The sequence below is a fragment of the Belonocnema kinseyi genome, chromosome 8 (assembly GCF_010883055.1).
Source record: "Belonocnema kinseyi isolate 2016_QV_RU_SX_M_011 chromosome 8, B_treatae_v1, whole genome shotgun sequence".
In the NCBI taxonomy this organism is placed as follows: Eukaryota; Metazoa; Arthropoda; class Insecta; order Hymenoptera; family Cynipidae; genus Belonocnema; species Belonocnema kinseyi.
The window spans coordinates 104,991,719-105,009,823 of record NC_046664.1 but is presented as its reverse complement, the minus strand read 5'-3'; the positions used below and the strand labels follow the sequence as shown (position 1 = coordinate 105,009,823).

The following is an 18,105-nucleotide window of genomic DNA, read 5'->3' as shown; positions in this document are numbered from 1 at the left end:
AGGGAGCTCTTCTTAATATTTTGACACCAAAATCATGTCGATACACCTTACCGACTGCGAGTAAAGCCACCCACGCTTTAACTTGACAGACTGTATATATTACTTTAGTGAAATTAGATCGTCAGTCTCGTCGTGATTGGGAAACTTCTCTTGGAAATTCCACGAATCCTCCAACGTTTGACCAATTGAAAACCTTCTTTCAAACCAGGATTCGGACCTTGGAAGTTTTAGATTCTGATGCAATTCAAACTAATCAGTCTTCGTCTCAACAATCTTCCAAATCTCAGTTTCAGAAGAAAAGGTTTGGAAAGTTCCAGAAATCCTCGAGTTCTACAACAGCCAACGTCAACGCAATTTCAGAGCAGTCAATGAAGGAACAAGCAGCTAAAGAGCAGCTTACGAAGAAGCCACAGCCGCGAACCGCATTATTTAATGTCGTGACCGCAGTTTCAAAGTCAGTCTGTAGCACAAAAAAAGAGTTCATTTTTCAAAGGAAATTGTGTATAAATTTTTTAGGGTCTTATTTATTTCAGAATCGTGCTTCAAAGAAATTGTGTCAGATTTGTCAGTCGAAGCATCATACGGTACTTCATGACCCATCAGCTCAGATTTCTCAGAAGAAGTCACCGTTGGTTCTCCTGATAACAGCAATGGTCAATGTGAGTACATCATCTGGTCATACACAGTGTGTTCGAGCAGTTATCGATCAAGGCTCAGAGGTGTCCATAATCTCTGAGTCCCTTGCTCAAAGTCTCCAACTCCCTCGTACCAAAGGACCTGTTGTTCTCCTAGGAGTGGGGGAAAGTAAGTCGGGAACGTCTCGTGGATCAGTCAACGTCGTTGTCTCACCAAGTTTTGATTCGGGCTTTAAACTTCAACTCCGGGCTCTTGTTCTTCCAAAGTTGGTTTCTAAACGCCCAGAGCATCAAACTAGTCTTAAGGAATAGCCTCATCTCACTCGTCTGCAATTAGCGGATCCGAAGTACAGTGGAAGTGCTCCGATTTATTTAATTTTAGGTGTTGATGTCTATGCAATTTTAATTAAATAAGGTCTTCGAAAGGGTCCCCTGGGCACTCCTGTAGCTCAAAATTCAGTATATGAGTGGATTATCTGTGGACCTACAGGCAATGCCTCACCGTTGGATTCATCTACAATGAATATTTTTTATTGTTCCAAGAGTAAAGAACTTTTTTTTGACCTTCAAAAATTTTGGGAGGATTCGGAAGTCGTGCTTCCTAAACCTTTCCGGACAGCTGAGGAAGAAGAGTGTGGAAACCTTTTCCAAAAGACTCACTCTAGGACTAGAGATGGGAGATACGTCGTGCATCTGCCCATCAAGCGTGACGTCACATCGTTAGGAGATTCCTATTCTGAAGCTCTTCGCATGTTACTTCATATGGAACAGCGGTTCAAACGAGATGTTCATCTCCAAGAAGCGTATGCCAAATTCATGGAAGAATACCATCAACTTCAGCATATGAAGTCCGTCAACATCCCTGTAGATCCAAGGAGTATCTCGTGGTCATTTTTTCTTCCGCATCATGGAGTTTGGCGTAAATCTAGTTCAACCACGAAACTAGGAGTAGTTTTTAATGGTTCTTGACGATCAAGTCGAGGCATTTCATTGAACGAGTATCTTTACGCAGGGCCAAAATTACAATTAAATATTTCAGATGTCTTGCTGCAGTGGCGTCTTCACTTCGTTGTCTTTTCTGCAGATGTCGAAAAAATGTATCAACAGATTATTGTCCATCAAGATGATCAGGATCTCCAGCTTATTCTGTGGCAAGAAAATCAAAATGAGCCCGTCCAAGTATTTCGACTCAGTACTCTCACATATGATTTGACTTGTACCCCATTTCTAGCTCTTCGCACCGTTTAGCAGCTTGGTCTTGATGAAGGGGATCGATTTCCCTTGGCTGCTGAAGTGATAAAAAATGGGATCTATGTTGATGATGTCTTATCAGGAGCGGATAATTTGGAAGATGCTATTGAATTACACAACCAACTAAGTGGTCTCTTCATGGCGGGCGGCTTGCCGCTCAAAAAGAGGAATTCAAACAGTCATGAGCTAATATAGCGCATTCTGGAGGATCTGCACGCGTTATTTCCAGAAATATCATGGCATTCAGAAACATTGGTTTCGATGCTTGGGTTAACTTAGAAACCCAGTACCGATTGTTTTATTTTCCAGGTGGATCTTAGGCCTATTAAATATGTGATCACAAAGCGCCTTGTCGTCAGCCAGTCAGCCCAATTAATTGGTCCTGTAGCATGGTTGGCACCTGTTATCACCGTCGCAAAGATCTTTATGCAGGAACTTTGGAAGCTTAATTTATCCTGGGATGATCCTTTACCTGAAGGAGCTCGTCATCGCTGGATACAATATTATGAAGATCTTCCTCGTCTTTCCGCAGTCAGGATACCTCGCTGGATAGGATTTCGTTCGCGAATGTGCTCTTTCGAACTTCATGGCTTTGCTGACGCTTCTGAAAAGGCGTACGGTGTTGTCGTTTATTTAAAGACAGTTTCGCCTAACGGAAATTATTTTATTGGACTCATTTCTTCTAAGACAAAGGTCGCTCCTGTTCAAACTGTTCCGCTTCCTTGTCTTGAGCTACGTAGCTCAGTTTTGTTAGCTCGTCTCGTCGCTCACCTTCAAACTCAACTGCATTTTGATGCTGCTCTACATTTGTGGTATGATTCTATGAACACTTCATTGGATTTCAGCTGTTCCTACAAGATGGATGACATACATCGCGAATCGTATTTCGGAAATTCAAACGATCGTTCCTTCAGCAATTCTCGCGGGTTGTCAGCTTGCGAACTTTCGCAGTTTTCACTCTGGTGGAATGGTCCTCCGTGGCTTAAAAGGCCAGAAGAGTGGCCTTCATCTGTGCTTGGTCCACCAGAAAAGACAGTGTCCAAAGAAGAACGTCGAGTTACTGTCAACGTAGCAGTTCGTGTTAATGATCCGTGTGATCTTCTGAGTCGTTATTCATCTTTAGACAAATTACTACGAGTCACTGCTTTGTGTCTTCGTTTTCGTGACGCTTTGAAGTGTCGTTCTATTATAGTTTCTCGGATTTTAGTTGCATCAGATCTTCGAACAGTTCTTTTATTCTCGATTCAGCAAGAACAAAATCGCTATTTTTCTAATGAAATCACCGCTCTGAAAAATAAAGTGCAGATTTCTAAGAATAGCACTCTAATAAAGTTGACTCCATTTTTTGATGGTCAACTTCTTCGTGTCGGACGTCGCTTAAAGCACTCTCTTCTCACTTATGATGAGAAACATCCACTGATTCTACCTCCAGAGTCTATTCTCACAACTGTTATCATCCGCGACATTCCATGCGTCAGAAACAGAGGTAATACTCAGCAACAGCTGATGAGTGACCTCTCTTCCATTCGCATTACTCCACCTGAACGAGCACTCATGAACACTGGGGTAGACTATGCTGGCCCCATCAATGTTCGCACCTCCAAAAGACGAGGTCACCATTCCCACAAAGCCTGGATTTGTATTTTCGTCTGTTGTGCCTCCCGCTCAGTTCATCTCGAGTTGGTTTCTGATTACACAGCAGAAGCCTTCATAGCTGCTTATATTCGCTTTATTTCTCGTCGTGGTCTTTGTCGAACGTTGTCTAGTGACGAAGGTACGAATTTTGTGGGAACAGATCGTCAACTACAGGAAATGTTTTCTGAGGCATCAGCAAAGTTTGCTGCGGTCGCTACATACCTTGATTCGCATGGTACCCAGTGGAAATTCAACCCTCCTGCAGTACCTCACTGCGGAGGTTTATGGGAAGCTGCAGTTAAGTCGACAAAATTCCATCTTCGTCGAGTCATTGGAGACTCTACATTGACGTTTGAAGAAATGACCACCTCGATCCAAGTGAACTACTTCATCGCCATCCATACAGATTGGTGATTCAGTTCTCATTCGACATGAGAATCTTCCACCTATTCAATGGCCTATGGGTCGGGTTCTAAAGCTTCATCCTGGCAAGGATGGCCTATTACGGGTTGTCACTCTCAAGACAAAGACTAGCACACTCGATCGGCCAATCGTTAAATTGTGCCTTCTCCCACGTTCATCCTAAGTGCAGTGATTTTTATGAATGTTTTAATTTGTGTTCTCATTTTCTATTTTTATTTGCGTTCTTCGTTACATTTATGATTCTTGGACTTGTCCTTATATTTGATTTTCGTATTGAGTAATGTCTAATTTATGTCGAAGCCGGTCTTATCGTTTCCGTGCCCTCCTTCTCTTACAAATAGTCTTGTTGCTCAAGTTATGTTGATTTTATACAGTTTTAATATATTTATAATAAAGACCGCGCTTTTACGGCGTTATTTTTATGAATTAAAGTGCTGTGGTTCTAATTGACTTGACCTAAACACGCATGTCTCCCTACCAGAATTGATCAATCGCGACAATGTTTAGTCATTTTTTTATTGTTCAAAACATGTGTACTCAAGCGGGAGTCCAACCTAGTGTAGTGCCGTTGTTCTTCCGTCCTAAGGAAATTTGAATTTAATTTTTTGATTTTTATAAAACTATATAATATGAATGGAGAGTTCGAATTGATTCGAATCGAATCGGTTTCAAGTTGATGTTTGGAAACCTTAAAACTTACATGGAATCAGTCTTGGGTCTGATGTTGGAGTCGGATTAATTTTAATTGAATTCAAGAAGTTCGGATTGAAGTTGTTTCAGATTAATTCAAATATGTTCAACCTGTAAACAAATTTCAAACATAATTAGCAAATAAATAAAATGTATATAAGTTAAGCACTGTACAGTTTTAAGGGCAGAAAAACGGGCGCCCAAGCGTGCGATCGGTGTCGTGTTATTAAAACGCGTGCAACTTCAATAGTACGTGCAAATAAAGTGGAGTAAAACGTAATTAATCTAACAGTGTTTATTAGAAAACAAAATTAAATACATTTTTTATTTGGCATAAAAAGTTATTCCGGAAAGAATTTTTCTTATCTTTTGAATGAAACTCGCTTTAAAAATTTGTTACGTGTAATACTAACGTAATTTGTAGTACGATCGAGCGATAACCTATCCAGCTTCGCCCCATTTGCCACGTACCCGCTTATTATTTTTTCTTTGCGCGCACGCACGTCATTACGTACCTATCCGAGTGCACAAACTACATACTGCAATTTTCTCTATATCGCAAAGTGACATCTTTTGTACCTGCCTATAATGCATGTCGATTGCTTCGTTCCTGCGCAATATTTACTTCTGGGTCATTGGTTATAATCTACCTCGGAAAACCATTTTGTGTTTACTATTCTACGGGTTTTATATCCTGTTCTTAATTTTATTATTCAGTTATTCTTTCAGAAACTAGGTTTATTAGTTTACACTTTACTACTTAAAATGCTTTTTTAATTTTAAAAACATGATTTTTAAATGTTTTAATAAAAATTTAGGAGTCTAAGACTTGTTAGAATTATATTTAATGCTTTCTAAAAATCTAATAAGACGTGCGGTATTTATGTGGTTTTCTAAGTTCCTTATTCTAAAACTATCTAAAATGGTGACAGGACCACTTTAACGTGATACATACTATGAGAGCGGTTTCAGTTCATTTTACCTTAAAAATTCTTAGCAAAGACATTTTTAGAAAGTCGAAAAATTTTGTACACGTTGCTCATTTTATAAGTTTGTAGGAAATGTATCAGTAACCAGTTGATGATGTCTTCATTCAGTGTATAGTTTTCGTAAAAATTGTTTTTTTTTCAAGGTATTATGACACATAAAAAATAGGTCTCGGGAAAGAATATCTCATTACGCTTCTAAAAAAGTCAATATTATTACGGATGCTCTTGTTCAAAGGAGAAAAGTTTTTTTTATGTAATCAAATCGCCTCAGAATGCGACAATTTCTCTGTGAAATTGTAGTAAAATGCGTGTCAGCGGCTTTCTTGACAGCAAGGTGCTATGCAGAATTGCGTTACACATATGCCTGCTAAACAGAGCCTGGAAACATTATTTATTCTCAACCGCCGTATATAAGCGCATCGGTTTGAGTATGTGTGATTTGTCAGCAAATTGAGAAAAGTTTTTAATAGTTACTGAAAATTGGCTAACGATAATTCTCACCAAAAACAAACTGTTTCAGCAATTTGTAGAATCGTAAACATTTTTACCTTACCCGTCCATTTGAATTTATTACTAGCAGAGCGGGCAATTAACTTTTTTTGGGTATAGTAAACACTAAAAATCTTTTGCGAATTTAAACTTTTCCACATTCAGGATTGCGTTTATTATAATTATGATCCAAACTATAATAGTTTAAGTATATTTATTCAACTTGATTATAAATATTCCGTGATCTATAACTTTAAAAAATCACATAGGCCATGCGATGTGCTAAAGGCAATCAGTGATTTGGAAGTTGTTACTTAGCCATTTTAATGTTCATCGTTCACTCTACATCGTATTTACTAAAACTCAGCAGTAGTCGAATATACACACGCAAAACCAAATAAACCGATCAAATTTTGTTTATCAAACCACAAAAACGAAATCCTGCAGTTCATGAGTTGGCGTTCAATCAATGTCCACTATGTCTCCCTCGTTCTCATTCAACACAATCCTCTTACCCCAATCGTCGCCAACGTTCCGTTATATTCAACGCAGATAGCGTAGATTTCGTTGTTTCGTTAAACGCGCGCGAAACAAAGACCGCCCCCACTGTTTCTGGAACCAATGTTGAGTAGTTCCGCATGCTGTAGAGGTGGCCACCAGAATACAATCTAATACTATGATTCATTCCAGATCAAAATAAAATTTCTAAACTATCTCCTTTCCGGCTCACGAGATACAATTACATAACAAAGGAAAAAAGAGGGAGATAAAAAGAGTTAAACAAAACCTCTCACTCTTACCATATTCTTTAACCGCCTTTTTTATACTGCTAGGGACTAACATGTTTCGAAGCCAATTCAGGCCTCCTCGATTATTTACAGGAAAACTATAGGTTACAAGTTACTTGAATGTTATGCACGTATGCTAATTAAAATTCACATAATACTTTAAAATAAAAACTAGATATTTAAACAAAAAGTTACTCCCTCTAATTTTCCATTTAATTCTCAGTTTTTCATGAACTAAATAAAACTCCTTAATATTTTTAACCGTTTCTCCAATCATATTAATTGCAATTCTTCAATTTTTAATAATTTCGCTATAATTCATAATTTTCGAAAAACGATCTATAAAAATAAACATTAAGAATTAAAAATGGTAAAAGGTCAACTTCCTGCGTATAAATAAACGCAATTTATTTCAATACTTTTTCCACAATCATCACAATACGAATTGAGTATGAACAATTTTTTAGAATTAGAAACATAATAACATTTTTCTAACTCTCGAGCCACGCAGAATTAGGAAAAATAATTATATTTTTCCTAACCCTAAAAAATGTGTCATTCATCATTCACAGACGTAACGAAATCTTGGAATCGAACATCTCTAAATTATTTACACGAATTGAGTTATATATTTCAAAATTTTAAATTGAAAAAAGCGAATAATATTTTGCATATTATTAAAAATCACAATCGGGTCATAAATTAAGAAAGTTTAATTTTAAAGCATATTGAAAAATAAAAATTTGTAAGTTAAAATATTAGAAAACTAGTCCGCTTTCTTTTTTTGATTTTTAAAATGTCTTCGAAACACCTTTTTAATATTTTTTCATCAAAAAAAGAATGAAAAACCCCACTATACTGCCGTCCAAACTAAAAAGATACATAAGTGACATTTTTATGAAAAATGAGTTTTTGGTAGCGTTCGATTTGTACGAGAAAGCTGCATCAACTGTGTTAATAAAATCTATTAATTGTTAATATTTATTACAAAAAACGATTGTTTATAAATCAAGAAAGTCGAAAAAGTTGAAAAATACAACAGAAAAAGATAGACAAAGCACTTTTCGTGTCCGAAAGGAATCGCTAGCCCTTGCGTATCTTTTAGCCTTGTGAATTAGCTCGGACTCTGATCTGAAATCCACGGGAAATAAGTCCCGGCTAAATTCGGCTATACACTAGCGACGATCTTTCGGGTAAGTTCGGAACAGCCACTAAATACACAGTGTCCCTTAAGTATGTTTCGATGTCGTATTTTGAGGCTGCGCTCGAGCTCTTCGACAAAAACATCGGCCGCAAGTGACTTTGTGTTCTTTTTGCCTCATATTTTTGACTTTCCGCGAGTAGTAAAACATCATAAGTCCATTTTCTAAAATAAATTGATTAAAAAATCAATTTTTTATCGAAAAATATGAAAAAGCACATTATTTTTACCCAAATAGCGTATCTTAATTATCTAAAATTTTATTCGATATTAAAGTTCTTTGGGTAAGAAGTTTTTCTCGATTTTCTCAGTTCGAGTTAGATTGGACTTATGTATCTTTTTAGTTTGTTCGGCAGTATAAAACTATAGGAGTTGCACTGCTTAAAGTCTGACCGTAAACTGACATTGATTTTTAACATGGTGTCAAGTGACTTCGAAATATTAGAAAAGACGAAGAAAGAGTTAGGAAAGTGTGAGGTGATGGGTTTTGGTTGATTCTTTCTTATTCTTTTTTTTAGGCTAAACCATTTTTTCCTTTAATTTATGGAATGAAATCTTCTCACTTAAATTTTGTACAAAGGATGTCTTGCCCTATTTGGTAAATATAATAATCAAAATAAATCAGTTCAGAATCAACCAAGAGTTAAACTATTATTTTAGAAATTATTATGGCTAGAATATACGGGAAATTCCCCGAGTGATTTTACTTGGGTTTTTACAAAAACTTATTGAGTGGATAATTAAAAATATTTATTTATTTAATTTAATTTAATTTAATTTAATTTAATTTAAATTGTGCTGATTTTTACCTTGAGAAATTTTAAATATTTGAATGTTAAATAATGTATCATCTACTTTCTAATGAAAAAAAAAATTACTTTAGAGTTCTTTACATTCTTTGAACGAGTTGAATATAGGTATACGAATTTTTAAAAGGTACAGTAAAGTAAACAACACACCTTCCTTAATATTTTCCAAGATTTTTTTTTATGGTGTATTTTTTTTCATCTTGCGCGATAACTTTCATGCGTGAGTAGGTTCATACCGCATACACAGGAGAGAAGCGCTAATTTTCCCTCAATTCAGAGCGCCCTTCTGCGGCTACATGAATGAGGCCACGCAAACACACCAAATTAACAGGCACCCAAATGACCGAGTTCATGCACGCCTTCGTGTTTCCCCAGCTCCTCACAATTGGACTCTAACAAAGGCGAGCGCGGCCGTGCTCTCGTCTTGTCTGCAAAATGCAAGCACAAACAATTGTTGAACGAACCAGTGATGTTTCCCGACTCCCTTCATCCCAATCGTGACTTTTGTTCCCCAGAATTTCCTGATTGGTTCACTTTTATGGGGTCGTGGTGAAACTCTTGCAATTATGTAACTACATACTCGGACCACGCTTTGCCGGGCGTTTTGAGGGTACCCTTAATGGCCTTCGCGGTAAATCGGGATTCTCCGAACCGTTCTTCTTCTTATTGTTTGTAGCTTCTTATAGTGCCGAACCGTAAACTGCGCATCTATTCTGACCTCGCAAGCGCCTCTCTCTCACTCCATTGAACCACATTATCCGGTATATCTGGTTCGAGTAAAGTGGGGTCCCAGTGTACAACCTATTGTGCCACACCCTTAACTATTCGCTCTCCGCTGTTAACCCCAGAACTCTGGATGAAGCCTAGTATAAAAAAGCACTGATTACGTTGGAATTTCCTACGTTTCCATAAAATGGGCTCCAGAAATTTGCTGCCTGAGCCTAGATGATGCCGGAGACTCGAATAAGACAAGCAGGGATGTTTCATCATCTCTATCGCATTTCCTGCACTCTGCTGTTGAGTTATACCCCATTTTTCGCATATGATAGTTCAAGCTGGTGTGCCCTTAAAGCATTAGAACTATTTTCCTGATGTCTTTCTTGGGTAATGCCAGGATTTTCCTGGCTCTGTCGATCCTGTAAGTATAGCCCAAGATGGCTTTCGCCTTTCGGAAACCCTGGATTTGTTCCCATTATTCCCGGAGCTTTGTTCACATCCAGCTTTTAATAGCCATTTCGATGAAGCGAGACGATAGTTCTCGTACTATTTCAGGTCCTGTGTATTTACTTTCTGCGCCGCATTGTACCAACTGTTCCGCCTTTTCGTTGCCCTTGATCCCCAACTAGTACTGATGTTATGTATGGTTTTCAAACTACAGTTAATGTCGTTTGGCTGTCCGAACACATGCTTTCTGCGTTTGAGCAGCGTGTTCTTCTGAAAATGTTTCAGTACAGCGAAGGACGACCAGGACCTCTGCTTTGAAGAGTGACATGTCGCCCAAGTCGGATCCCTATTCCCCTCCTTCTCGTCCTTTCGCAGATTCCTGCTTCCAACCCTCCGTCTCCTCTGGAGCCATCTGTATACCCGACTTCCCCTTGGATGAGCGGGATACCATTTCCTTTCCACACATATCTCTATAATCGGCAGTATGCTGATGTCACTTAAGAGTCTAGTGTGTCTAGTCTTCCAAGCCTGTCTACACCAGATTCTCGGTTTAATCACAGTGTCGGGTGTGGCCTGCACATAGCCTTACTGCTAAATCAAACAAATTGAAACGTAAACATTCAGGGCCGCCTGAACCGTTTTCAATTGGAATGCATAACATTACGCAATATACTCGACTGACTACTCGCGTACTGCAGTCCTTTCGAGGCGATATTCGCAACCGTCTCTCGCTCATTGCGCTGAGAAATTACACAAGCCAGCAGTTTTATCAATTAGTAAACCGCTCGCGGTTAAACTGAGGGTCTGGTGTATTTTTTCTTGCCAGCCAGCCCATCGCCTAAATCACCCTTGCAGTTATCACAGCATGTAGGGGTTCTTCACAGAGCATGAATCATATTGCTGCTGTGAGCGTAGTCCTCGCTGCTTCCGTCAAACCCTAAAAACCAGGATACGGCCGCAAAAACGAGCCTTGGTTTCAGGAACGCAGAGTAGAACTATTCAAGCATTTTTAGGTCCTAGACTGCACCTCAACCCAAAGATTCTCCCTCACAACTAAAAAACCATTAGAAACTTCCTGCATTGGGTCTTCAGGTGTTTCGCGAAATTCATTTTGCCATCTGGGATTACTTCCAGATATTTCACAGAATCTGAAAACGTCAGCTTCCTATCACAAAATACAGGAGCGTCAAATTTTAGCTTTTGTAATTTCGCGTGAAAATGACCAACCTGGTATTTTCCGGATATACCGAGAGCCCTGAGTTATCGCACCAAAGCTCTACGATGCGCAGCTCGACCATGTAAAATCTATCAAAGTTTGCAGAAAAGCCTGCTTGACTAGGATTACAAAGTGTTCCGCACAGCCCTGGGTATGATACCGCTCCTTACTTAGCCTACGAAGGAAGCTGTCCACTACAATGCACCACAGGAGGGAATGATAGGATGCCCTGTGGGCACACCCATGGCGCTGTTCTCCTGATCAGGTCGTCGATCCATTTGGTTTGGAGTCTCCTCCTGCTTAGCTTGCTTCCTATCCAGCACACTAGCTGGTCTGGTAGGCCACACTTTGAAGCCTCTTGACAAATGTCTTGTGAATATGTATTGCTGAAAGCAGCCTCTATATCCAAAAAGGTGCCTACAGCATATCACTTTTGTTCCAGCTGCTGCTTTAATCTTGCCACAACAGCCTGAATCGCAGTAACTACCGAACGTCCTGCTTATAAGGCGTTTTGCCCTGTGTTCACTGGGGAGGCTGAAAGTGCCTCATCTCTGACATATCTCTCGAACAGCTTCTCCAACGTCTTTATGATCAAAGACATTATGCTAATCGGCGGGAAATCTTTTTCAGCAGTGTAAGCCTCCTTCTCTTGATGCCGATGGCACGTGTTTTAGGGCAAAGCTTGCCCTTAATAGTTTCGTCCATGGAGAGACGATGAACTCCGTGCCCTTTTATATGAGAGTTGGATAGACGCAATTTACCCCTGGTGATTTAAATGGACAAAAGGAACCTATGGCCCATTTCACCTTCTTGTTATCAACGACCTTGGCGGTGAAATTCCAATCCATCACTCACCATCATCGAGCCCTATGAGCCCGCAGCGAGCTTCTGAACTTTTTGCCGCGGTCTTGAAGAGCCTTGCTGTTTCCGGACTTTTTGCCGGGTTCTTGCAAACCCTCGCTGTTTCCTTCTAAGCTTAATTCGTCATTGGTTCAGTTTAAACTTAATACTAAATAGAAAGCCTCCCTGGCTACAGTCCTACGTTCCTTGCTTAGCCATCTTTCCAAAAAACACTAATATCATTCGGCCAACCTGACAACTAGATGGATCACGACTCTTTCTTCATATAAACTTTTAAGCATTTCTGGAAATAGATACACCTCATTATCAATTTTCTCTGAAAGTCTCCATTAGTATTCAGCTAGCATTAATTTGTAGCGGAATTAAGAAGTAAAGGCGAGAAATATTTTGAGGCGTCAATAGCCACTTCGAAAGGGCTATTTTTCCAAGGATACTAACCATTGCAAGGGCAACCGGCCTTCTTGTTCTAGTGCTAGCCCTAACTACGACCACATCAGTCCTATACTTCGCCTAGTATTCTACTTAGTAAAAGTTTAACCATTCCTTTATCTAGAAATACTATACTCGGTGTTGGTCCTAGTTTCGCCAGCGCCCTACCTGGACACAATGCTGAATAAGAATCGGACGTCAAAACCACTGACTGCGACTATTACTTACATCATGATTATGGCAACTTACTATCGGTTCACGATAGGAAGGCCCCTCCAAAACAGCTGCACATCTTTGTAATTTACTCGAAAGAAAAAAATCGCATAAAAACACAGCTTTTACCATAATGAAGCTTACTTTATTTCGCTACATACAAGTCCCCATTTGTTTATGTAGACAAATTGATTCGGAAAATATCCGTCGCGAAAGAATATAAACCGTGGTTTTTTCGCGTCCCTCTGTCCTTGCTGGACTTTCGATGAAAACATCTTTGAAACGAACGATGTAAAAAACTTTTAAAAAATCGTGCAGATGCTTTCATTTTTTGACTATACGCACGTGAAAAGAAAATTGCATTATATTAATAACAATTAACGTAAAATGCATTTAAACATGACTATGCTGTCTCTCTAAATATACACTGCCTTGAAAAAGTTTGGACTCACTTAGAAAAATCTTTTTTTTTTGTATTTATTGCTTTAATTCTTTCTACCAATTTCTGAAGTCTTTCTGATCGCAATCGTTGCCAAGCCTGCTAAAGATATCGCCACAAGTGAGATTCGCTGATTGGATGCAGTTTCCGCACTTCTCTGTCCAGCTCATCCCACAACAGTTTGATGGGATTTGCATCCGGCGATTGTGGTGGCCATTCCATGAATTTAAGAGTGCGTGCAGCTTCTTTCAATCTTAAATAGTTCGTACAAAGTTTTGATGTATATTTAGGGTCGTTATCTTGCTGAAATACAAACCCCTCTCCTATCAAATCGATGCCAGATGTAATAGCGCTTCGCTGAAGTATCCGGTGATAGCCTTCTTTCCGCATTTTTCCGCCGATTTTTACCAAGGGGCCGACACCAGCGTAGCAGAAACAACCCCATACCATCACACTACCACCGCTAAACTTAACTGTTGGCTTTACACATTGAGGTGTGTGCCGTTTATTAGATTTTCTGCGGCAGTACATTCGCCGTTTGCTACCCAAAATTTCAAATTCGGACTCATCGGTCCATAACACCTGTTTCCATTGTTCGATAGACCAATTTTTGTGTTCTTTTGCCCATTTGAGTCGTTAACGGACGTTTACCGATCGCAAAAATTGTTTTTTGGCAGCTAATCGTCCATCAAAAACGGGTATCATGCAACCGACGTGTGACCGTTGTATCGGAGATCGGCTTCGGTAGCGTCTGATTGATCTCGGCTCTAATATCTGGCACTGTTTTGAGCCTGGACCGCTTACTTAACACTTGTATAAGTCTATCATCACTTTTTATCGTCTTTCTGGGTCGGCCCAAGCGTTTCCTGTCGGAAAGCGATTTGGTTTCAGCGAATTTCTCCAATGTTGTACGGACTCCTTTCTGTGAAGCTCCCAGTATTTGTGCAATTTTTCGCTGCGAATGGCCGGTTTCACTTAAAATTACTATCTGAGAACATTTTTCTTTCGGTATTTGCCTTGATCTTGCCATTTTCTAGATTATAGACACAATTTTGAAGTGGCAATATTGATGAAAAAATTGTGCAATGTGCAACTGTCTTTCAAGTGTCAGAATGACGAAATTTGAGCTGATGGTACAGACAATTGACGGCAGATGGGGTTTGAAGTCATTGGCGCGCATTTTGAAGTATCGACGCATTGTGTAAAGATTGATTCGAGGTAAAAAAAAGGTGGAAGTGATTAAAAATTATATATTTTAATATATTAATATATATATTAATATATATAGATATATAAATTATAATTAAAAGAAAACGCTCAAAAGTTACCAATACAATATTGTTCTCAAAAAATACGTTGTATAAATGGTCTGATAACGATAATTTAAACGATAAATACAACAAAAAAACTATTTTTCTAAGTGAGTCCAAACTTTCGCAGTGTACGTAGTAGAGAGCTATATTTTGGCTTGAATTGCTTACAAAATTTCAACAAATACAATCGCATAATAATTAGGAATGACAATCTTGAAACATATTAATTAATAACAAAATATCCTAGAAGACCAATTGGATGGTATTGTGGGTGTGAGGGCACTCTGGACTATGTCAACTATGGAATACCGTAGCTAAAGGTCACGCCAGGGGGGGGGGCGCTCATTCATCAAGTTTGGAAAAGAGGAAAAGGGTACTTTATTTCCAATGGTATAAGCAAGTGTACGACGTAAGTCGTAAGAAAATAACCAATGAACTTGACGTTCTAAAGGATCAAGTATACAAAAGTTTGTACTTATTACTTTGTACGTTCGAATCAATAATAAAGTGCAACTTTATTATATTAAAAGTGGTAGTTGTAATGTGCAAAGATTGAAGCCGCTGCGTAAAAATTACAATATTCTTATATATTATGAAATCTAACTGTAGTATGGTGCAATATCTCTTTTCAATAAGTAGACCCTTCAGCTATGGTTATCCCGCTGTGTCCTGACACCCACACAACCATCCAATTTGCCGTCCAGTTTTATTTGTTATTAATTAATTTGTTTCAAGATTATCGTTCCTGGTTGTTATTTTATTTTTTGAAATTTTCCAGCATTCAAGCCAAAATATAGCTCTCTACCACGTATATTGCGAGAGATAGCATAGTCAAGTTTAAATGCATTTTACGTTAATTGTTATTAATATAATGCAATTTTCTTTTTACGTATGTATAGTAAAAATATGAAACCATCTGCATGATTTTTTTCAAATTTTTTACGTCTTTCGTTTCAAAGATGTCGTCATAGAAAGACAAGTAAGGACAGATTGATGCGAAAAAACCACTCTTTTCATCCTTACGAGGAGGATAATTTCCGAAAAAAATGTTCTACATAAACAAATTAGGACTTGTATGGAGCGCAATAAAGTAAGCTTTTTTATAGTATCGTGAACGGATAGTAGCCATTGTGGCCAATCTTTCTGCATACAAATCTCACTACAGACTACTGCAATCACTCAACAGCTCACTCAGTACCATCCAACGTGACCCATCTTCGCAAACGACTAGTGCTCTAACGATGCATTGATTGGGTGATTTCTTCAAATCCCGAAGATTTTGAACCTCGTAAACTAAGATTTTTTTACTATCACCAGTATCAACTGGATGTACATCCGGCATAACGATGTCTCCAGCAGAGTACAAGGGATGCTTAAACGTCCGAGCATCGAACCGGATGGTGACGTCGAACGATACTTTCCGATCTCAACACGATCCCAAAATAATCCTAATCTTCATTATCGGGCATAGGTCGAGAGGTTTTCGCTCGTCTCAATTTTGTCTCGCAAGTTGATATATCGAATCGGGATCGACTCAGGATTTCTATTCTCCTTCGACAGATGTGCACCTTTCATTTGATCCGAGCGGAGAATTATTCAGTAATAAATCTAAGTCCGTCGTTCAAGCCCGACTGATCCTCTGCCTAGTTACACTGGTTCGCTTATGGAAGAAAAAATTTTCATACACTACAGGTTAGTGTATTGACACGAGCCATTCGTTTATCGAGAGTAGCTAGTCGTTTATCTTACGCCAATCCCAATAGAGCAGTGAGTAGTGCGATCTGCGCTATTTAGTGCTTCATATTACACGACGGAGTCGTGTGGGACTCGCGCGACGCGTTTCCGATAATTAACGATCGAAGCCGAATAAAAACGAACGCGCACTAAATGAATCAAGGTCTCGAATCGCTAGCATTTTTGAAGCACACGCACTTATTTGAGGAGCAAGCCACAAAAGTAAAAAAGTCCATTTGTTTTTAATTCATATAGGTAACAAAAAACTTTGAAAAATTAATATGATCAAAAGTAGTGAACAACATTCAGAGAAAAAAATTTCCTTGTACGTTTCAACGTTTTCTTAATGAATTTTACATTAATGTTTATAAAACTTTACATAACCACAACGCACGATTTCGATATTTTTTTCCATTTGCGATCAGCTGGCAATTGTTGCTGCGTTCGTTTTTATTTGGCTTCGATCGTTAATGATCGGAAACGTGTATTGAAAGTCCGACACGACTCTGTCGTGTATAATGGAGCGATGAGTAGTGTAGATGGCACTACTCACTGCTCTATTGATATTAGTGTTACGTAAACGACTGGTTTATGAAAAAAAATTCTACGAACGAACCAGTAGTGTATGTAAAAGTACTCAGTGATCCAGGATTTTCTCCGTGTATATGGCTAAGGTTTCTATGCCATAACGTAAAAGTATTATTAATTTCTATAGCCTTTATCTGACTTTCATTTTCATAGTTTTCGTGGCTGGATCTTTTGACCAAGCCACCGGGCGTGTCCCCGAGTGGCGGAGGTAGTGGCCCTCTATCGAGGATTTCTGCTGAATACGGTCAATTAACTTAAAAAACAGTGGCGAATAATGTTCCAGGGATGGTTTCCAATGGAAAACGCTCAAACCAAAATTAGAACTATTAGCACTAAAGGTAGTGTCGCCTACCGCGACAGGCGGACGCCACCTTGGACCCGGCCGATGCGACAAGCGATGCAGAAGTTCAGGTGACAAATAGAAGGCTACTGTCCTGTACTAGAAACAGATTAACCCTTTTATTTTTATGAGATTAAGGCCTGTGCAATGTACTTTAACTTAATTTTGCTTCTTCTTTTAATTTCTTGATGAAATGAAACTTCGTGTCGACATATTTGGTTCGGTGCCTGAACTTGTTCTCAAAAAGAACTGTGGTATTTTATTCTTCATGCAAAAAATGTTCTAATAGACAACTTACCCATATGCAATGGTTATTGCAGCTCGTTATAATCCATATATACCCTTTTTTAATTTACAGACCACCCCCTCTTTATTTTCCACTTCATATCCCTCTGGTTGCGTCGTAAATTCTGCTTGATCTAACTTCACATAGAGGAAAGCTGCTTTTTTATCATTATGCTTAATGATTAGGTTTTGTTTACCTGCGATGGCTAGGAGTACCTTGAAAGATGTTTTCCTCACGACAGGTGCAAAAACCTCGTCATAATCCAGCCTTATCCCTGCGATAATTCCCTAGCCACACGTATCGCTTTATACCTGGTGAACCCTCCTTGCTTGTTCCGCATTATCTTGAAGATCCGCTTGCAAATGACAATATCTCTTCCATCTGGTGCTGGCATAATGTCCCATGTTTTGTTTGTCAATAAAGAGTTCACTTTTTTATGCATTGCCCTAACCCAATCTTCCTTTTCAGGTCCTGATAGTCCTTCCCTTCTATTTCTGGGAAATTCCTCTTTTATTGCTGCTAGCTTTGTAGTTGCCACGTACATGTCAGATGACACCTCTTTATGTTGCGTTCCGGATCTTCTTCTCGCTGCTTGAGATTGTTTCTTCGTGA

The 18,105-nt window shown here is 38.9% G+C and overlaps 1 protein-coding gene across 1 annotated transcript in view; it reads left to right on the top strand.

Annotated features, from left to right (window-relative positions):
* Positions 1-3,935, top strand: part of LOC117178635 — a 4,146-nt gene extending 211 nt beyond the window's left edge. Inside the window, exons 2-6 of the mRNA XM_033370057.1 lie at positions 109-458; positions 534-804; positions 1,255-1,554; positions 1,675-1,814; positions 2,196-3,935. Coding sequence (XP_033225948.1) covers positions 109-458; positions 534-804; positions 1,255-1,554; positions 1,675-1,814; positions 2,196-3,935 — 2,801 coding nt within the window. The remainder of the gene's footprint in view (positions 1-108; positions 459-533; positions 805-1,254; positions 1,555-1,674; positions 1,815-2,195) is intronic.
* The last annotated feature ends 14,170 nt before the right edge of the window (positions 3,936-18,105 follow it).